Consider the following 23,046-nt stretch of genomic DNA (forward strand, 5'->3'; position numbering starts at 1 on the left):
GGATTGTTGAACAACATCAAGCAACTCACTTAAGGTCATGCAGCATTTGACTCTTGTTGAACTGGGGTCAATCAATACTGACTGAAAAGCCCATTTTCTATCCAGCACTGGACTCTTACTTACATGATTTCCTAGTTTGTTCCAGACGGGGGAGAAGTGTTGGTAAAGTTAGTATCTTTCTCTAATAAATTCTATCTGCTAACTTGATCTTCACATACTAGTTTTGTATCAAGTGAAGGTCATTTGTACTTAAGACATTTGGGAGGCCAATAAATTAATTTTTACCATTTTTTACTAATCAAAAATAAACGTTTTTGAAATAATATTTAAGCCCAAATGTTTTACCTGTTCCAACAATGTTCTTTGTTTTTCCAGAGCTAGACAAATATTTTCATTAATTTGCTCTGAAGTTTTCGTGCGCTTAACATTTTCTTTGTTTTCTGAAAACATCCTCTTCTTTTGATTATGGCCTTAGGGAGATGGAAAGATCAGAGATAAAAAAATCCCTTTTAAAGGAGTAAACAGGGAAATTCTCTAATTTGGGGACCCTATAAGCAAATGGAAAAATTAAACACTCAAAATGGTAGCATTTTTCAGAAAATGTAATTGTATAAAAACTTTCTCACAAACTATTTCTTTAAAAATAGCAATTTCTTAAGTAGGGTTCTGATCTTAGATATTCTCTCCCTTTAACTTTTTTACATACATAACAACAACAAAAAACTAAATAAAGTATAGCATTTAATCCTCTATTAACAGTTACTTAAGTGGTCCTACTTTATTTTTATAAAGTTACTTAGGAAATCCTACCTATTTTTAATAGGTGGTCCTATTATTAATTTTTAAGCAATTTTAAATTCATCTTGTTAAATGATCACTCTGTAGCCTAGACAAAAACACCAATAAAATTTAGCCCATGAAATCAATTTTTTCCTGTATTTTACACTTTAAGAAAAATATCCCATACCTCTAATAAAATTTACTATAGCTATTTTAATGATTTTATAACCCTAGAAATTCATTTGTTAACTATTTGGTGTGCATGTCTCTCTCTCTACACATACACACACACAGAAATATAAACATATATACAAATTAATGTATACACATAAACATATATATGTACATATAAACATATATATTCTTATTATCTACCAGCCTATACTTGGCATTGTGGTTTATTACAAGTAATTTGATGGAAAAAAATGGGTTCACCAAAATTTTTAAAACTACTTTCTCTTTCAACTAGCCCTGGGGGCGGGGGCTCTCCTTGTTAATTTCAAAATAAGGAGATATATTTGAAATGAGCCAAACAACTGCCATAAAACCCTTTTGATTTTTTTTCTACTTTTAAGGGAAAGTGATGGCCAGAATTCACTTCCCTTTAGATATGGTAAATAAAGGCAAAGAATGCTTTTCCCCCAAAGCATTCTTTCTTGTTCATAAATAAGAAACTCTGAAATAATTATCCAGTTTACATTTTCTTATTCAATTTAGAGCGTTCTATAGGTGCTTTATTCTTTACAGTGAATGCCCTTGCTCCTCTTCCTCATCAAAAGTAGCCACGTGATGGTCCCACTTCATTACTAGAATCATCTCCCCACTAAACCTTTTCCTCCTCTTTCCAACTCACGGTTGTTCCATGGGTCTTGGCTGCTCTCTGATCCACACCATAACAATTCTCTTACATTACATGAAATGTATAAAATAATCCTTTGAAATAAGTCTTGTCTGTATGTATCCTATATATCTGAGATTTTTAAATTTCCCAAAGAAAAGTGACTAAATTATACAAAAGATGCAGAAATATGTACTTACTGTAACTATTATCAGTGTTGTCGAATGATGAATGCCACATTGAGTCTCTACTTCCACAAGTTGAAATGCTGGAATAACAGGTTCTACTAGAGTCTTCAGTTTTCAAAATGTTAGCAGCATGGCAGCTGGAACTGATTGAATTCACCACATTAGGTGCTTTCTCAACAGGCATAAAACAGGTGTCTGAACATAAAATGTCATTTTGCCTTTTATCATGTGACTCTGAATTAGAGTCTGTTTCTAAATAGGAAACCATCTTCACACTTCTCTGATCATCCAAGGTACTGGTTACTGTATATTTTGGCATTTGAACTATACTACTCAATACTCTGGATGGTGAGTAAATGGAGTTTAGGTGACAATCCCCTTCGTGTTGCTCAAAAAATGATCTGGTCACATTTGCCTGATATTCAGAATGATTTTCACAAGTGTTCTGTGAGTCTTTTGCTTCTTGAGGAAACAGTTTCCTGGGAGAAGCTATTATATTATCTGGCTTTTGGTAAGGGTCCACAACTTGTTCATTGATGCATTCCAATCTAATTTTTGAACCAATAATTTCCTTTACTGGTTCTACTAAATTCTGAGCGAATACTTCACTTTTCGGTGAACATAATACATTTTTGCTAGAGTCCAATGAGGAAACATCCTTTTCAGAACGTGTACATTTGCTTTGTATGATACCAGCACTTAAATTCTGATTATAACGTGGCACATTATTCCCAATTGTTGTTGCTTTCAGTGCTTCAATATTCTTTGACTTAGTTAGGATCTCAACTTGCTTCCGGCAACTTGTAGGCATTGTTTTTTTGGCTCTTAATATCTTCCGGTTACTTCTCTCTGGACTTGCCATCTTTCATATTCTAGAATTTAAGATATAACATTTGTATACATATCTTCAGTAAAAAATACTTAACTTATTTATTTCTAATATTAAAATAATATTGAGACTATCTTTCCTGATTTAGATAATCACTATTAGAAAGAAAATACATTCATTTTCATCTATGTCACTAAAAACATACAAATAATATCCACTTTTTTTCTGTAAAACTAACTATATAAACTAAAAATTTATACTTCAAGTAAGCCTCTTCTTGATACTAAGCTTTAAAATTTATCTGGCCACTTTTAATTTTATCACCTTACCATTACGATCATTTGCTTTTGATTTAGTCATCCAACAAACCACAGGTTAGATTAAATCTGAAGACTAAATTGCATTTTTTAAATAAAAAAAGCTATGCTACAAGAGAACACTGTATTGTTTTACACCTAGCACCTTTTCTAATCCTTTTAATGTTAGAGTATCTAAAGTAAAATAGTGCTGCAGGAAAAACTAATAGTCATTGTATAGTCATGAGTATAAAATATAAGATTCACCACTTGATGCTGGTTCAAATTAAAAAGCAAATTTACTTTAAGCTGTACAATGCTTAACAATTATTTTTCAGAATTTAAGAAATATCTATTATAGAGTAGGGGAAATATTTTAATATTTATCCCTCAGTATCCATATCATGTTTAATCAGAATTGTACATAGGCAACTGGTTTAAAAGAAAGGAATACTGGCAGTCTACAAGACACTCAAAGGCATAAAATAAACAAAATGAATCATATTGACACATGGTAGAGCAGTTATATAATAAACTATAGTGCACTCATTAAAGTCAAAGTCACAGACAGAACCTAGGAGCATTTAAGGTGCAAATAACACAACAAAGCTACTTGAATACTTTTTCATTTATCGTTTTGTTTTTTCTTACTTGAAGCTTCCTTTTCTTATATTCTTTTTATTCAGAATATCATTTGATCAGGAACAGCTGCAGGTTTTGTGCGACCTGAAAGTTGAAGTGAATACTTACTTAGAATGAGAAATCACAACAAATTTCTCAAGTTTTAAAAAGCTGACATATATACATAAATATCACAAAATACGGAAAAAATAAGACTACTTTGACTACTTAAAGCCTGGCATATCTTTAAAATTTTATTTTCCCTATATGACTGCACATTATATAATTGCTTTTCATAATTACAATTTATATTATTTCCTAGAAAATGGACAAACCAAGTCCAAGTCTTCATCCTCTAGCATGATTAGTCAATATTCACTATTTTTTAAATCGATAATCAGGATGCCTAAAACAAGCAATTTCATCTAAAGAATTGTACAAGTTTGTACCCTTCAAACACAGAAATTCTTATTCTATTTTGAAGGTAGAACACCTTTCAAAAAAAACACAAATGTATGCTGAATATAACTATAATTGAATGTATTAAGTTCTTGAGTATATTTCTTATAAGAGAAAAGTTCCATTTTTGACTGGAAATCCATGAGAAATAAATCTTTTACTTACAATTTTATTGGATAAGTGGAAACACTTTTCCAGGCTACTTTCTGGCTTCATAAATTTCTTATCTTGACTTCTCTACTATTCACATATTTCAGATGCCAGGCCCCTTGGGCCATTTTAATCACAATCAGGCCAGAAGGCAATAATGATCTATACTCCGAAGTGACAATGAACCACAAGTGTATCCCACTTGTATCCTCACTAAGCACATCCCTAATCACAAAACACCTGAAGCTATTACACCACCAGGTACATAAAAGTAGGCTAAATCAAGATAGAGAGAGACAGCATGCTTAAATGATTTAGTGAAAATATCTTATTTTTCTAAATCTTACAAAAACATACAACCATGTGAACACATTATTATTCCTTCTTGGTCTTTGGAAAAGGCTCAAGCCAGTGAAAAGCTTGAAATTTAAGCTTTGGGGTAAATCTGTCTCTACATTTGATGCATACAAAAGACATTTAATATATATTAATTACATAGTATAATAATACACTGAAATCTTTGAACCACCCACCATTCAAACAAATGAGTACTACCAGTAACTTGTATTTACCTACATGTTTCCCTATACATGCCCCTGGTCCCTCTTCCACATTCTGAGGTAACCAACACCCTGATATTTAAATTTATAATTGTTTCCTTTTGTAGAGCTTAGTGTTAGTATGTCAAGTGTAAACAAGTAACAGTGTGTAGTTTTGTTTTTGAGCAAACTAGTATTCTAATACTTGCTTTTCTCACTCATTATTTTCAAAATTAATCTACGTGATTGTATATAGGAATAATTCATTCATTTTTACGGCTTTATAAGCCACTGGATCAATATACCAAAAGTTGTTTATCTGGTCAGCTATGAATGATGATATTTGGGACATTTACAGTTACTTTTTTATTGCTGTTCTTACCTACATACAGCTGTGAACATTCTTGTCTCCAAGTGCAACACGTAAGCATTTTCAAGTGGGTCTGTTGGGTAGTACAAGGTATACAAATGTTCAATTTTTCAGGATAGCCCAATTGTTTTCCAAAGGCATTGTGAAAATTTACACTCTTACACAGAGAACATGTGCAAGTTATTACTCATCTACATACTCTTGGGCACTTGATAGACTTAATTTTTATCAATGTACTTGGATAAAGAATTATCTCTCATGGTCTTAATTTGAATTTTCCTGATTACTACCATCTTTTCATTTTATTGGTGATTTGTGTTTTCTTGTCTGCAAAATTCCTGGTTCTGTGATATTCACTTTTTCTATCAGGTGGTCTTTCCTCATTTAATTATGAGTACTTATACTATGAATAGTAATACTTTGTCGATCCTTTGTTACATGAGTTGCACACTTCTCTCATTTGGTGGCTTGTCTTTGTTCTTCCTAATTTTAGTACAGTCAGATTTCCTTTTATGTTAAAGTATTGTTTCTCTTGTTTGAGAAATCTTTCCTTACCCCATGGTGATGTATGACATAGTGATGCCTACAAGTGGCAGAAAAACCAGCGTTTGCTCTGAGTCATTCGAGGTATGGAGCTGCAACATGACTGTGCAATGATAAAATATTTAATAGGGGGGGGTCAACAAAGATGGCACCATATGATGCTCCAGGGTGCTGTTCCCCTACAGAATCTTTGAACAACTAGCAAAAACTGGCAGAGCCCTCTTCCTGAGAAATTTGGAAAATAGTTAAAGGGTTAGAACAATTATGCAAGTGCCAAATCACAAAGATGAAAGTAGAAATTAGGAGAAGCTTTTGGCACCTTGCTGGCCCCTCACCAGTATGGTGTGAAGCCAGCCTGTGCTGCTCCTATTGTGGGTCCTCTTGCAGAGAAAGCAGAGTAACTGCTATGAGCATACGGCACTGCCTGTATGTCAGTGCCAATATACTGGGTGGCAGGATGAAAGACTGAACCAGGAAAACTTTTCTCTAGCTTGTCTTCCCAGAGCTTGCCCTGGAGGAAGAAGCAACTTGCAGGCAGAAGCAGCAGTGTAAGAAACAACTAAGTCAAAGAGGCCTGAGGTAAAGGCTTACCTGCTTTAATAAAACAATTAAGTAACAATAAAATAAGGAATTAAGTAATTAATTATAAAAATTAATAAAAAAGAACATTAAGGAGGGGAGAAAGTCTATTTTATAGGGAGTGGGGAGGGGTATTTGAATTCTCATAAATGGGGAATTCTTAAAGTCACCAGCAAGCACAAGCCCAGGACAAGGTAATAAGGGAAGGAAAAAGAAATAAAAGACATCTAAATTGGAAAGGAAAAAGTAAAACTTTCTCAATATGCAAATATCATGATCTATATATACAGAAAATCCCCAAAAATCCACAGCAAAGCTACTAGAGATAATAAATTCAACAAGAGGTAGGGTACAAGATGAACATGCAAATTCAGTGGTATTTCTATATATTACCAATGAAAAATCTAAAAATGAAATCAAGAAAAACATTCCATTTACAACAGCAACTAAAAGGAGCAGATATCTAGAAATAAATGTAACCAAGAATTGAAAGGACTTGTACATAGAAAACTATAAAACATTACTGAAAGAAATTAGAGATGACCTAAAAATGGAAGGACATTCTGTGGTCACATATTGGAAGACTAAATATTGCCAAGATGTCTATTCTATGCAAAGTGACTTGAAGATTCAATGCACTCTCAATCAAAATACCAACAGCCTTCTTTGCAGAAATGGAAAAGCCAAAAAGCCAGTTATCACATTCCTACAGAAGGGTACATGGTCCTGAATAGTGGAAACCATCTTGAAAATGAACAAAGTTGGAGAACTAAAACTTTCGAATATTAAAATTATAAATCTGCAGTAATCAAAATGGCATGAAACTGGTACAAGGCATTCACCAACAGTATAGAACTGAGCATTCTTTTCCCATTAAGTGAACTTGGTACCCTTGTCAAAAATCAACTGACTTTCGAGGATTTTTTAAATTAATAGGTTAAGTTATGAATGGCTCTGATCGTCATATAAATGGAATCGATGTATCTTTTTTGCCTAGTTTCTTTGGTTAAACTTTATGCTTCTGAGATTCATACTGATGCAAGTAATTATAAAATCATTCTCACTGTTGGTTATACTCTATTGTGTGAATACACAGTAATTTATTATTAAATTCTACTACTGATGAGCACATGGATACTTGCTATTTTTGGCTACTATTGCTATTCTTTTTTTAAAAATACAATTCATTCAGGTTTTTTTAAGATTTATTTATTTTATTTCTCTCCCCTTCCCCCCGACCCCAGTTATCTGTTCTCTGTGTCTATTTTGCTGCGTCTTCTTTGTCCGCTTCTGTTGTTGTCAGCGGCATGGGAATCTGTGTTTCTTTTTGTTGCGTCACCTTGTGTCAGCTCTCCGTGTGGGCGGCGCCATTCCTGTGCAGGCTGCACTTTCTCTCGTGCTGGGCAGCTCTCCTTATGGGGTGCACTCCTTGCACGTGGGGCTCCCCTATGCGGGGGACACCCCTGCATGGCAGGGCACTCCTTGCGCGCATCAGCACTGCATGTGGGCCAGCTCCACACGGGTCAAGGCGGCCTGGGGTTTGAACTGCAGACCTCCCATGTGGTAGGCAGACTCCCTAACCACTGGGCCAAGTCCGCCGCCCTATTATTGCTATTCTTGTACTTACTTTTTGGTATATATATATATATATGTACACATTTCATTATTACCTAGGAATGGTAGTACCAGGTTTACGGCATATATATATATAGTGTTTGAAGATTTTTAACAGCAGTACATGAAAATTCCAATTTCTTCACATCTTTACCAAGCTTATCTTTTTTACTTTTAGCCATTCTAGTGGGTATTTCTTTCACACAGTGATAATCTTAAGAAGTTCAGCACCTTTTCATTTTATTTAAAGTTTTTTTTCCTCTCCCATTTTTTTAAATTCATTTTTTAAATATCACATTAAAAAAATGAGGTCCCCATATACCCCCCACCCCCCTCACCCCACTACTCCCCCCATAGCAACATTCTTCTCCATCATCATGAGACATTCACTGCATTTGGTGAATACATCTCTGAGCATCGCTGCACCTCATGGTCAATGGTCCACATCATAGCCCACACTCTCCCATGTTCCATCCAGGGGGCCATGGGAGGACATACAATGTCCAGTAATTGTCCCTGCAGCACCACCCAGGACTACTCCAAGTCCTGAAAACGCCTCCACATCTCATCTCTTCCTCCCATTCCCCACACCCAGCAGCCACCATGGCCACTTTCTCCACACCAATGACACATTTTCTTTGACTACTAATCACAATAGTTCATGAATAGAATATCAATAAGTCCACTCTGATCCATATTCTATTCCTCCATCCTGTGGATCTTGGATTGGTTGTGTTCATTCCACATCTACATCAAGAGGGGGCTTAGATTCCACATGGATGCTGGATGCAATCCTCCTGCTTTCAGTTGTAGGCACTCTTGGCTCCATGGTGTGGAGGCTGACCTTCTTCAATTCCATGTTAGCTGAGTGGGTAAGTCCAATAAACCAGAGTGTAGGAGCTGAAGTCTGTTGAGGCTCAGGGCCTGGCTATCATATGGTCAGTCCAGAGATTCAGATCTCCTGGGTATATATTAAACCCCAGCACCAACTACAATTCTGGTAAAGTAACAGGAAAGGCTTGTGAAAAGAGATCACATCTGAGTCCAGCTTCATCACAAAGAAACACCAACTCCAAAGAAGGGCCAACTAACATGGCACTGAACTCCATCTGCCATGACCATAAAACCTGTGGGTCTGTGTAGCCCTCAGAAGAACTAATACCTGGGGTTGTATTTACTTTATCTGTCTCTGGGACTCTGCTCAGGTGTGCGTAAGGGCAACCCCTCTGATAACCTCCCGGCTCTTTTTTAGAGACTCATAGCCATATAAACTCATTTGTCCTTTCCATTTCCCCCTTGATTTAGGTCAAAAAGCATTTTTAACTCCTGTTATTACATGTAGACAGAGATATTCTGCTGGTCTGAGTTGAACCTTTTATTCAAGGTCATTTTCTAGTTTCATCATCAGCTGGTACTTGGTAGTAATCCTTCGGCGCCAGGGAGGCTCATCCCTGGGAGTCATGTCCCACGCTGGGGGGAAGGCAAAGCATTTACATGCTGAGTTTGGCTTTGAGACTGGCCACATTTGAGCAACACTGAGGCTCTCAGAAGGTAACTCTTAGGCACACTGCTGCTCTAGGCTTCGTTCTTATTTCAGGTGCACAGGCTCACAAGCATAGCCATTAGTATCAGGGGCTCACTGCTGGACCTTCATTCTTTTTTGGTCTTTGCCGTTGCACTTGGGGGATTGTTGCTGTTCCTTTAGGGACTGTGATAGAGCTCCCCTGGCTAGGAACTCAGCACTCCCTCAGTTGTTGTTTTAATTGTTTCCACTATGAAAATATCCAAACATTTTTATGTATCCTGGATATATGCCCGGAGAACTCCCTGCCAACCACGTGTCCCCTGTCAATAACATCCCACACCAGTATTCCTCCGCTGCCATTGTTGAACCTCTCTGTGATCCAAAACTTCCTGAAAAGTGAAGCCCAATATATTGCCAGGTTCCCTTAATAGTAAAATGGAATACAGCGATGAGTTTAAAGGTTAGATATAGATTACATATTAATTTGGAAAAATTCTACGTCCTATCTTTTTCTTTTCTTTTTTCTAATTATTAAGCTTATCTTCACAAGTTTTAGATCACAGTAATTCATATATACAATATACAGTTCTCCCACATATCCAACATAAAACCTTTTCCCTTCCACAGCAATAATCTTTTAACATATTCATACCATATCTACTGAAACTGATGTACAAATACTGAGACAACAGCCTTCAAACAAGGCAACATCTGTGTTCACGCCGTGGTTCATATTCTAGACTATACAATTTTCTAAATTCCTAGTTATCCTATGTTTTACATTATGATCCACATTTTAGCCCATCAGCCCCCACATATTCCCAGTGTAATTTTACATGTCTCATATCCATCCCTGCATACTCTTGTGAAACACTTCTATTGCCCACACAGTTACACTGGTTTCCTCTATTCAATACCTATTTCCCACTTCCCTTTGGGGCCACAGTGAGAGTCAATCTTCATTTCTTGAAGAGCCATGTTCAGAGATACTTGCAACAGTGTTGAGGGCTTGACATGTTCAACTGCCCTAATGCCCTGGGAGCCACCATTTCTCTTGAGAGATACAGTTCCCTCTATTTGATGGCATCAGTCCTTCCCAGGATGTGGGTATACCTTCACTCTCATTATATGGGTCTCTACCCAATGATAAAACCCACTTTGGCAAAATGAGCATTCACATATTCCCTAGGAGTCTGTCCTGTGTCAGATTATCCCCTTTAAGTATCTTAAACAGGTAACTTTCCTTATTATATTTTTGAAAAGGTTTTCTCAGCATTATACTCTCAACGAACACCTGACAATCTCCTATGTTCATATGTTGCCCCACCCTCCCCCCAATTTCCTGGGCAATATTACCCATCCTCCCCTCAAGTCCGCAAAGCCCCACCCAAAGGTAACCCTATGCATAAGGTGCCATTTGATAGAAAGAAGTGCCTAATCTTAATACTGTCTAAAGTGTCATATGTATTCCTTAATTGCTTAGTGTTTCTTCTGTCTTAATATATCGTGACCTACTTCAAGGTCATGAACATGTTCTCTGGTTTTCTTCTCAAATTTTTTTATCATTTTGCTCTTCATATTTAAATATACAATCCATCTGGGGTTGACTTTGAGATAAGGTGTGAAGTAGGGTGTCCCCCCCCCATACATCTGTTCAATTGATCCAGTACCATACACTGATAAAACTGCGCTTTCTCCCATTGTACTGCAATATCACCCTATGTCACATACAAATCAGGTGACTACATATGTGAGAGTCTGTTTAAGGAATTCCATTCTATTCCAATGGTCACACTGCCTTAATTACTACTACTTACTTAAAAGCCTTGATATCTTATAGTTTAAGTCCTCCCTTTTTCTTCTTCTTCAAGACCATCATAGTTATTTTGGTCCTTTGCATTTCCATCTAAGTTTTAGAATCAGCTAATAAATATTCATAAAATTACCCAAAAAAACCTGCTGGGACTTTAAAAAAGTGTACAGCTTTATTGAGATATAACTAGCATACCATACAACTCACAAATTTAAAGTGCACAATTCACTGATTTTTAGTACATTCTCAACTTCTGTAACCATCACCTTAACAATTTCAGAACATTTTCATCACCTCCTCACCACCAAAATCTGGTACCCATTAATCAGTCGATTCCTTTCTTGCTCATGCCCCCAAGCACCAGGCAACCACTAATCTGTCTCTACAGGTTTCTTCTATTATAGTCTTTTTTTGCTACTGACTTCTTTCACTTAGCACAATTTTTTCAAGGCTTATCCATGATGCAGCATGTATCAGTACATTCCAAAATAATTTCCCACTGCATGGATATGAAACTCATTTATTTATTTATTCATGAGTTGAGAGACATTTGGTTTTGTGGTTTGAATTGTGTAACCCAGTTTGGACATGTTCTTGGTCTTGATCTGTATTCTGGTGGGTGTGACCCGTACTTATAAATAAAACCTCTTCAAGATGTAATTTCAGTTAAGGTGTGATTCAGCTGAAACAGCATGGGCTTTAATCCAGATTCCTGGAGTTCATAACTCCCAGGTCTTACATTCTGATGGAATTTGCCCTACTGGGTTTTGGACTTATACAGGACCTGTGACCCTCTGTTTTCCTTCAGATTTTCCCTTCTAGAATGGGAATGTCTATCCTATATACCTAGTCTAACACTGTATACTGGAAGCACATAACTTGTTTTCTAGATTTCACAGAGGGGACAGAACACACGCATAACTGATTTCAATGAGTCTTTGTATTTAACATTGTTACTGTAAGGACTTACAGCTTTGGGATGCTGTGATGGAATAAATGCATTTTGCATGGGGGAAAAACATGTCTTCTGGGGGTCCTGAGATGGGCACTGAATTCTATACTCCATTTATACACGGTCTTGGTCTTATTCTGCATTCTGATGGGTATGGACCTACTGTAGATAAGATCCTTTCAAGATGTTACTTCAGTTAGTGTGTGGCCCACTGAATCAGGTTGTGTTTTAATCTGGATTATTTAAGTCCTTTATAAGCAGACTGAAATCAGATGGAGGGAAGCCACAGGGGGCTGCCTGAAGACAGAAGTCCACCACTGTATAAACTGCCATGTGACAGAAAAGCCAAGGACAAGGATCTCCGGCAACCAGCCACAAAATGCCACAGTTTATGGGAAGAAAGCATTAATGATGCCTCAATTATGGGCTTCTCTTAGCCCCAAAACCATGAGCCAATAAGTTTCCAATGTTTAAGCCAACCCACTGTACAATATTTATTTCAGAAGCTAGGAAACTAAAACAGGACCATTTCTACTTTACTATTAATAAAACTCCTAAAAAATATACGTGTAAGATTTGGGTGGATTTTTTTTCTTGAATATATGCTTAGGAGTAGAATTGCTGGTTCATATGGTAATTCTATATTTGACCTTCTGCAGAACTGCCCGACTATAATCCAAAGTTGGTTGGAACAATTTATATTCACACCCAAGGTTTATGAGGGTTCCGGTTTTAGCACATCCTCACTAATATACTTATGTTTTTTTGATTATAGCCATCCAAGTGCAGATGAATTGCTATCTCATTATGGTTCTGATTTTTAATTAACTGATAGTTAATAATGCTGAACATCTTTTTATCTTTCATTCCACCACCCAGTATATTGGCACTGACAAACAGGCAGTGCCATATTCTCATAGCAGTTACTCTCCTTTCTCTCCAAGAGGGCCCGCAACAGGAGGAGGGGAAGGGGAATAAATAAAAAATAAATCTTTTTTTTAAAAAAAGGCATGAAATACATTTATTTCAGATGGAAAGACTAGCTTTGAAGGGGCAAGGGTAGGCAACACAAAAACAACCATTTTAAGATCAATATCATAGACTTTAAAATATACTCAGGGGAGTGGATTTGGCCTAACAAATAAGGCGTCTGCCTACCACATGGGACATCCAAGGTTCAAACCCAGGCCCTCCTGACCTGTGTGATGAGCTGTCCCATGAGCAGTGCTGATGCACGCTAGGAGTGCTGTGCCACGCAGGGGTGTCCCCCGTGGAGGGAAGCTCCATGAGCAAAGGAGTGAGCCCCATTAAGGAGAGCCACCCAGCGTGAAAGAAGAGCAGCCTGCCCAGGAAAGGTGCCACACACACAGAGAGCTGACGCAGCAAGATGACACAACAAAACAAGACACAGATTCCGGGTGCCACAGACAAGAATATAAGTGAACACAGAAGAACACACAGCGAATGGAAAGAGAGAGAAGACAACTTGGGGAGGGGAAAGTGGGGAAGTGGAGAGAAATTTAAAAAAATACACTCAGACTTAAAATATACAAATTTCATGTTTATGAGTACAAAAGGCAAAGATCCTCAAAGAATGTAAACATCTGCATAATCAACTACCTTCAGGAGTTAATACTGGTGTTACAGTTCCCCATTTTCTAAATGCAGAAGAAAATGATAAATGCCACCTCACACATGGACTTCACATTTAGAAGTTCTGCACATGTCTGGGTTTCCACAGAAATGAACTGAGACTCCATCATGTGCCAGGCCAAATCAGCTAGAAAGAAGTCACCCAATGCTGTGAGTCTCATTGCTGATGCAAAACAAACTCCCTAGGGTTTGAAAACCAGAATTCATGGTCTGTGTTTCTGTACCATTCAAATGAACTTTGCTTTCTAGAACAGGTAGGTTTTTAGTAGTGGAAAGCCCTTGTTTTAGTTTCTGTGTCAGATGAATCAGTGCTCATGGAAAAGCTGGAGTGTTTCAGAAGCAGATGAGAGCTGCTGTCTAAAAAGAAGTTTGTCTATATCCATGTATCAGACATACCAAGGTCTAAGAAGTTAGCATTTTCCCTACAACTATAGGGCAGAGGTGTCTGCAAGTAAAAAGTCGGTTTGGGTTTCTAAGTCCAGGGATTCCAAGACTGGTTCAGTGTTCACTTACTTCCATTTGAGTTTGGATATTAGGGGCCAAAAAGAACTCTTCAATATCAAAATCTATTCTGGGATTCTGGGATGGGCCAGACAGGAGTTGTGTGTGGGGTCCAGTGTTCGTGTTAGCCAAAGACTGCGATAATTCAATGCCAGACCCAGTAGATTACTTGACAAGATGTTTTCTAAATCACTTAATAAATCTATGGCTTGGGCCTGATTACCTCTCCTGTTTTGTGAAGAAAGCATACTATTCTGTTCACTGAAGTTTATAATTGGTACAGATTTCTTAATATCTTGATTTAATGTCTTAAGGTCATTCTAAGGAAACAAACCGTGAGTTACAGTCTCTGCTACCAAACTGTTACTTAGAATATTGTCTGCAGAAACCCTGTATGATGAATGGGCATTCTCAAAAGTGTCTCCACACATCACCATTTAATCCATCTGTCTTCTGTGGAACTATGCTGGTTTGAGTTTCTCTGGAGATCCCACCTGACTGGAAACAGCATCTAAAAAAGCATCAGTCTAAGTGGCTATAGAAGAAGTTACTTTAGAACTGGGCAACAGTGTTTGAGTGTGAACCCTAATGGAAAGCCAAACTTGAGAACCAAATGTCAAGTCAGTTTGAAAATAAAATGACACAGAGGTATCTGGGGCAGCTCATTTTGCAGAAGGGATACAGCTTTGTGAGGTGCAAGACAGATCTGCCTGCACATTAGGTAAAGAAGTGCTGTTCTTCTGACACATGTTCCCTAGATGTTGTAAAGTAGTAGGTGAACTTTTATCCAAGTTCTACTTGAACACCTATACTAAATAGCCCAACAGAGATGGCTTGAGCCACATCTGCTTCCTACTGATAATTTTATAGTGATCTTCTATCCTGCAGTTTCGATTTTTGTCTTCTAATAGTTTTTTGTGGATTCCTTAAGATTTTCTATATACAAACATACCATCTTGAACACAGAAAGTTTTAATTCTTCCTTTCCAGTGTTGATCCTTTTATTCCTTTTTCTTGAATAATTTTCCTGTCAAGAACCTCCACTACAACTTTGAATAGAAATGGTAAGCATGGACATCCTTTCTTGTTCCTGCTCTTAGGTGGAAAGCATCGTTTTTCACGATTAAGTCTGAGATTTGCTATGGTTTCTTTCATAGATGCACTTTATCAGGTTCTAGAATTTCCCTTCTATTCATAGTTTGTTGAGTGTTTTTAACATAAAGCGGTGTTGGATTTTACAGAAAATGTTTTGGGTTTTTTTCGCAGTTTAAGTTGGTCATGTGATTTTGTCCTTTATTCTATTGTTAAATTAAAAGATTTTTGGATGTGAAATGAGCCTTGCATTCCTGGGATAAATCCTACATTATCTATCCTCTATGCTGCTGGATTTGGTTTGCTAGTATTGCTGAGGAATTTAGCATGTATATTCTTAAGAAACCTTGGTCTGTAGTTTTTTCTTGTGATATTTTTGTCTGGTTTTGATATCAGGTTAATACTGGCTGGTGAATTGGGAGGTGTTCCATTCACTTCTATTTCTTGGGAGAGTTTGTATGAACTGGCATTAATTTTTCTTTAAAAGTTTGTTAGAACTCACTAAACAAGCCCTATCTGATCTTGGACCTTTATTTTTTTATTTTTTTTTAAGATTTATTTTTCTTTCTCTCCCCTTCCCCCGCACCCCCAGTTGTCTGCTCTCTGTGTATTCTTCTGTGACTTCTTCTATCCTTATCAGCGGCACCGGGAAACTGTTTCTTTTTGTTGCATCATCTCATTCTGTCAGCTCTCCGTGTGTGTACCGCCATTCTTGGGCAGGCTGCACTTTCTTTCACACTGGGCATCCCTCCTTACGGGGCGCACTCCTTGTGCATGGGGTTCCCCTACACCGGGGACACCCCTGCATGACATGGCACTCCTTGCGCGCATCAGCACTGCACGTGGGGCAGCTCCAAACAGGTCAAGGAGACCTGGGGTTTGAACCGTGGACCTCCCATGTGGTAGGCAGGTGCCCTATCCATTGGGCCAAGTCCGCTTTCCTGGACCTTTATTTTTGAGCATACTTTTTCATTACTAATTCAATCATTACATGTTATAGGTCTGTTCGTATTTTTTACTTCTTCTTGGGTTAGTTTTGGTAGTCTGGGTTGTCTTAGGAATTTATTTCATTAAAGTCACTAGTAATGACCCCTCTTTCAATCCTTTTTTTTCTGTCAATCTTGCTAAAGATCTGTTAATTATTTAGACCTTTTCAAAGAACCAACTTATGGTTTTGTAGATTTTCTGTATTTTTTTCTATTCTTATTTTCTGCTCTATTCTTTATTTCCTTTCTGCTCTTGGCCTTGTTTGGTTTCCTCTTCTTTTTCATAAGGCAAAAGGTTATTTTTTTTTAAAGATTTATTTATTTCTCTCCCCTTTCCCTCCCCCATTGTCTGCTCTCTTGTGTCCACTCACTGTGTGTTCTTCTGTGTCCGCTTGCACCCTCAGTGGCACCAGAAAACTGCGTCTTTTTTGTTACATCATCTTGCTGTGTCAGCTCTCCCTGTGTGTGGCGCCACTCCTGCGCGGGCTGCGCTTTTTTGATGCAGGGCGGGTTTCCTTGCAGGGCACACTCCTTGTGTGGGGGGAATTCCCACGAGGGGGCACCCCTGCGTGGTAAGGCACTCCTTGTGCGCGGCAGCTCTGTACATGGGCCAGCTCATCACATAGGCCAGAAGGCCCTGGATATTGAACTCTGGACCATCCCATATGGTAGGCAGACACTCTATCAGTTGAGCCATGTCTGCTTCCCAAAAGGTTAGGTTATTGATTTGGAATTTGTCCTATTTTTTAATATAGGCATTTGCTGCTATAAATTTCCTTCTAAAGTACTACATGAACTGCATAAGTTTTAGTATGTTGTGTCATTTTTGTTCATCTGAAAACATTTTCTAAATTCCCTTGTGATATCTTCTTTGACCCATTAGTTACTTAGGAATGTGTTATTTAGCTATTGTTAGGTAGAGTGTTCGACAGATGTCCACTAGGACTAGGTGGTCAAGTCTTCTCTTTCTTGATGATGTTCTGCCTAGTTGTTTGTCATTATAAAAGGGGTGTACTGAAGTATCCAACTATTACTGTTTGTTTCTTCCTTCATTTGTCAGGATTAATGTCATGTGTTTTGATGCTGTTAATAGGTGTGTATTTTTTATTGTTATATCTTCTTGATGGACTGGCCCTTTTATCATTTTTAAATTCTCATTATCTCTAATATCTCTAATAACATTTTTAACATTTCAGTCCATTTTGTCTTTTATGAGTACAGTCATTCCACCTTTCTTATTTATGCTGCTTGCATGGAATATTTATTTCTAAATTCTTTTTCTACCTACTTTTTAAATGTATGTGTCTGTAGACAGCATATAGTTTTTTCCTCCAATCCAACATGTCCCTTTTGATTGTTCAATTTATTCATATTTAACATTACTACTGATAAAGGTTTAAGTGTGCCATTTTTAATATCTTGTGTCTATCCTTCACTACTCTAGATATTAGATTTCTAAAATACTTAGTGTCATTTAAAGTTTTTATTTTGCTGTTTCTTGCTATTGTATAGAAATATAACCAATGCCTCATAAAATGAACTTCAAAGTGTTTTTCTATCCTATAAAGAGTCTGCATATGAATGGTGTTATTTCTTCCTTAAATGTAAGAAATAATTCATCACTGAAACCAGGTGGGCCTGGAGTTTTCTTAATGAGAAAGGTTTTCAATTATAATTTAATTTTTGTATTAGATATAAGGTCATTCATATTTTCTACATCTTTTTGTGTTTAGTACATTGTTTCTTCATTTCAAATAAAGCTTCAAATTTGTTGGCATAAAGTTCTTCATTACAATCTCAAATTATATCTATAATTTCTGCAAGTCCTTTAGTGCTATTTGTCTTTATTTTTGACAATGGTGATGGTCTTTTCTCTTTTTTACTTGATACTTTCTAGAGACATCAATTTTATCAATACTTTCAAAGCACTCTAGGTCTTGATCATTTTCTGTTGTAAATAGTGTTCCATTTCAATCACTTTCTGCTAGTATTATAATTATTTTCTCCCTTTAGTGCCCTTTCTGCTAACTCTGGATTTAAAGCTATAAAATTTCCTCTAAGCCCTACTTTAGTTGAGTCCACAAAGTTTGATATGTCCTATCTTAACTAACAATGGTTCAAAACATTTTCACTGTGATTTCTTTTTTGCACTATGATTTTTTTTTTTTAGAAAGGTACTGATTTCCAGTCAGTTGCATAATTTCTAATTATCTTCTTGCTATTGAAAGCTAGCCAAATTCCATTGTGATCAGAGAATAGTCCCTGAATGATTTAAATCTTCTAGTATTTGTTGAGTTTTGCTTCATAACTCATTGCATGGTCAATTTTTTTAAAAAGCTCTTTGAACAGAACATGTATTCTAACACTGTAGGTGCAGTGTTTTATATATATGTTAATGGATCAAATGTCTTAAAGTGTGGTTGAAGATCTTCCAGCACATTGAGAGAGAAGTGTTAGAGTCACCCACTATAACTGTGGATTTGACTACTTCTTCTAATTTAACCATTGTTTTTTTCTTTATACACTTTCAAGATATGAATATATGTCAATTCAACTTTTCTCTCTCTCTCTCTATTCCTAGATTGTTCTTCCCCATCATGTCTCTCTAGTGATGCTTTTTGCCAAGACACTATCTTCATACATTATAAACACTCGATAACATGCAATTCTTGTTATCTTTAAAAAAAAAAAAACAGAACTAATTTTTAATTTTTAAACTAAAAACGTTTTCTTTAAAAAGACAATCTAAGCTGCGTTACATAACTTTTTAAAGGTAAGATAGCTGAAAGCCAATATTTGAACCCAGGGTTTTAAGACTCATAAAGAAATATCTCATTAAAATCACAAATTAGATAAGGTATTATGAAGAAACAGGGCTGCTTAAGTGGGTATATGGTAGTCAACAATATGAAAAAGCATTTTTTTAGTAAGTGTGGTCCATGGATCAGGAACATGGCATCACCTATTATCTGAATTTTGCCTGCAGTTTAAAGGTTTTATCAATATAATTGTATAAAATGAAGCAAAATAAAGTACTTATAGTGAAATACATTAGGTGCTTGCCAGTATTCTTTAATGCCTAATGCAATCATTTTTAACTAGTTTTGTTTTAAAAAACACAAAAACTCCATGCTTTAAAATAATTCACTCACACTAATATATCTTGAATTAGCTGCTTTAGTCATTATATCAATTTCCTACAATTACAAATAAGGATTTACCTCTTTTCCATACCCCATATGCCTCATATAGCTCATCACATTTTTAGTTAAATCAATACCTAAGTTATAGGTATATATTCTCCTTTTATAGGTAAGAGTATCATGAGTGCATTATCTTTCTTACACAACATTTTGCACTTTTCCTAGAGTTATCCATTACCTTAAGTTTTTCCTCCTAATTTCCTATAACTCCATCCTTAAATATCTTCTACCCCTTCAAGGTTAAGTTTAAAAATCACCTCTTCAAAAAGCCTTCCCCAAAAGATCTTCTTCCTTATTTGAATTTCCCACTACAAATACAGAGTTTCAATCATTAACTTGGAAAACAGAAATGCTTTTTATTTATACCCTCAGCAAAATGTTTTTCACGTATGTATTTATAAATGCTTAAATATTCACTTATAAAGATGAACCTCTGGAAAGCCATCCAAACTTATTCTCTCAGTAATAAAGAAGACCAGAACAGACCTCAGCAGCTTTTATCCTGACCACAGCTACTGCACTATATATACACAGCAGACGCACAGAGCTATACTAATGGAAATGACCACATTAGCGGATATATATAGTGCTTCTATATAATTAATGGTCAAATCTAGTAGGATGTACATAAGCATCTCTTATATCCATAAAAATTTTATCAAGAATTCAAAAATTCAAATTTTATCTGATTACCTCCCCTCTTTCCATAAAGCAGTGGTTATTTATCTCTAGATATTGCCGGATCACACTTTTTCTTCTTGTCCTACCCAGACTGGTAAAGCTGAAGAAGGGTTAGAAGTTACCTGAGTCTATAGCAATGAATTTTAAAAATATGGGTCCAGGTTTAATTAAGCTTCGGAAGGCAGAGAAAGTACTTAAACACATAAGAATGAGACAGAGCGTGAAATAGAACAATAAGGGTCTTTGTATTTTATATTTAATATAATCTATCTCAATTTAATGATATCTATTGTGCATTTAAAACTATAAAGTTTTATTTTTAACAAATACCCAATATTTTACTTAAAATTTGATTACATAAATGAAATACATCTGTACCCATCCAACATAAGGCAAACATGCAGGCCTCATGAAATAAGTTTCCTTCCAAAACTTCAAGATAATAAGCAAAAAATACACAGAATTGAACGCTGAGGTGAAGTACAGAGTCAATAAAGTAAACAGACCAGGAAATTAAAGATAAACCTAGATACACCAGTTCTTAAAACAGGCAAATCATTTCCAATAGGACACTCCTTATGCATTTCTGTTGAGGCAGTAGTCAATCTCGGGGTGTGCAGATTAGACTCAAGAGTTAAGATGCTTCATTTTTTGCATTTTCAATAGCCTTCCTGTGATATAAATTATCTTTTCCTTGAATGTTCTTCCCCCTTTGTTTTGCAGTTTAATAGCTGTTAGCCGCAGGTCATTTACCGGCTACAAGTAAATATATTACAAATTATAATGAAAATAGTATTAAATTCCAGTCTAGAAATACAGCTTAAGTGGCTATGACAATTTCTCTAATGTGAATTATTCAGCACAACTGCCCTTCTATAGATCTTGACCATATATATCTTTAGATTAGAAAAGAAACAAGAATATCATAAAGCAACCGTCTTAGAAAATTCAAAAGAGTAACACGAAAAGGTGGCAGTTTTCTCAGAGTACAGCAGGGTTTTAGAAATGAGACAAGGCAAAATAATTATCGCTTCTTCTATGTTAGACACATTCTTGAACTTGCATGCCAAAATCGGAGAAAGCAAGTTGTGGTGAAGGAAACGTCTCTCTGATGCTTGGGGTTTGTTTTCACCTATTCATAAAAATCAACTTCTACCTCAATAAAAGGGAACCACCTCAAAAACTTCTACCTCAAATAAAAAGTAACTTTTTTTTCTGCTGGCTTTCATCATTAAATTACAGCATCCCTACCTAAAATGTTTGTACCCCAGGTACCTTCATTGAAAGGCGGTTAGCACATTACTCATAATTTCATATTATCCCTCAAGTTCTAGTAGTAATTTCACAACTATATACATCAAGTTTCTCCGCCTCTTGGTGAAAAACAAACTGTTCTGGCACCTAGTTTCTTCGGTATGGGTGACTATGAATTTAAATTTGGTGTATGAATTTTAAAAAAAAGATTGGGGTTTTTAAGTTTTACTCTATAACTTGAAAAAGTATACCGTACAAGACCAAGGCTTTCACTTACTCTTCATGGGAAACAAAAATACCACTAAGGCAACTTCCCTCCGCCGTTCCGACCGCCACCCGTCCGCCTCAACTGGGTGCCGCGCGCCACTTCCACCGCGCGCCGCTCGAAAAGCGGCCGCAGACGCGCGCGTCCTTTCGCCCCACGCCGGCGTCTTCCCGGCTAGGTCGGAGCCCCAGCGACTCCGCAGGCTCCTTTTCACTCAGTCCCGGCGCAACCCGCCTGCTCGCTTCTCAGACCTCCTCCGCCAGCCTTCAGGGAGACGCGCCGCGACCGCGGAGACGCAGCCCCGCCAACCCCCGCCCACGGCGGCCCCCACGAACCTAGAGAGATGCAGCGCCGCCCCGCCGTCACCGCCGCCACAGCCGACGCGGCCAAAGCCACATCCGGGCCGTCGCGTCCGCCAGACCTTCCGCGGCTCGCAACCGCCTAGCCCAACGACGCCCCTCGAGGGATCGCTGAGGTAAGCCTTTCTCCGCCTACCTCCAGCCCAATGGCAGCGCAAACGAGGGACGGCTCGGCCAATCAGAGGCGACCGGGTAGGTGTGGGCGGGGAGAAGGGCGGGCGGGAAGTGGAAGTCTGCTGAGGCGCGCCGCCGGTTCGCGTGTGTGCGAGCGCTTTTTGTCTGCAGGTCGGTGGCCTTCGCTGTCCGGTCGCCGACCTGAGTGCCTGAGCTTGGCCTTTGTTTTGAGTGACTCGAGCTTCTAAAATCATTCCTTATTAATAAATTTTATTTACAAGAATAGCCGACTGGCCCCCGTGGGCTGTAGTTTATCCATTTGCATTTTTAAAATACGGTATTAAAATAGTTATCCTTGATTACTGAGTTTTTTAACGATCCCTTCAATTTAGAAACGACCCAGGAGAGTCGTCTCAGGCCTTGTTATCTTTTTCCTTGATTTCCTGATCTTAACCCAGGTCCTTGCCACCCCAAACTGCGGAAGATTTATGGAACTCTGCGCTGATGCTTTGAGGGAATCCCCTGTCCCTCCTATCCCGCCATGTAATGCTGGTACAGGCTGCCCTCTGAAAAGGCAGCCCTTGGGTGGGTGTGTGCTGTGACCTGCAGGGTGTGCACCTGTAAGTCCTTGATTGCGTGAGTCAGCAGGCTAGTCTTAAATTAGCAGCCGTTGTGTCAGCTGCTTGTCACAGGTAATCAGCAAATTCGCTTCTGTACTCCCCCTGTTGCCTGCTAATCAACGTGTTCAATCCCACCTGCTTCCCGCCAGCCTATGAAACCCCGTCAACTTGGCAAATCGCAAGCCAATCAGTGGAAACCCCAATCCCTATATAAGCCTCTGA

At 37.6% G+C, this 23,046-nt stretch overlaps 1 protein-coding gene and 1 pseudogene across 6 annotated transcripts in view; both read right to left on the reverse strand.

Moving 5' to 3' along the window:
* The window catches only part of ATF7IP2 (activating transcription factor 7 interacting protein 2), a 133,702-nt gene extending 111,493 nt beyond the window's left edge, over nt 1-22,209 (reverse strand). For 3 of the 6 annotated variants that reach the window (XM_058286483.2, XM_058286481.2, XM_058286477.2), the window contains exons 1-4: nt 22,067-22,190; nt 3,583-3,657; nt 1,819-2,678; nt 346-470 (exon numbers count right to left, since the gene is read on the reverse strand). In XM_058286483.2, coding sequence (XP_058142466.1) covers nt 346-470; nt 1,819-2,668 — 975 coding nt within the window. In that variant the 5' untranslated portion in view covers nt 2,669-2,678; nt 3,583-3,657; nt 22,067-22,190. Of the gene's footprint in view, nt 1-345; nt 471-1,818; nt 2,679-3,582; nt 3,658-21,743 lie in introns of all 6 variants that reach the window. The other 3 variants (XM_058286480.2, XM_058286479.2, XM_058286478.2) reach the window with 3 other exon arrangements.
* On the reverse strand, nt 13,146-21,750 carry LOC101425215 (ATM interactor-like; annotated as a pseudogene).
* Nucleotides 22,210-23,046: the final 837 nt, after the last annotated feature.

The sequence above is a fragment of the Dasypus novemcinctus genome, chromosome 23 (genome assembly GCF_030445035.2).
Source record: "Dasypus novemcinctus isolate mDasNov1 chromosome 23, mDasNov1.1.hap2, whole genome shotgun sequence".
In the NCBI taxonomy this organism is placed as follows: domain Eukaryota; kingdom Metazoa; phylum Chordata; class Mammalia; order Cingulata; family Dasypodidae; genus Dasypus; species Dasypus novemcinctus.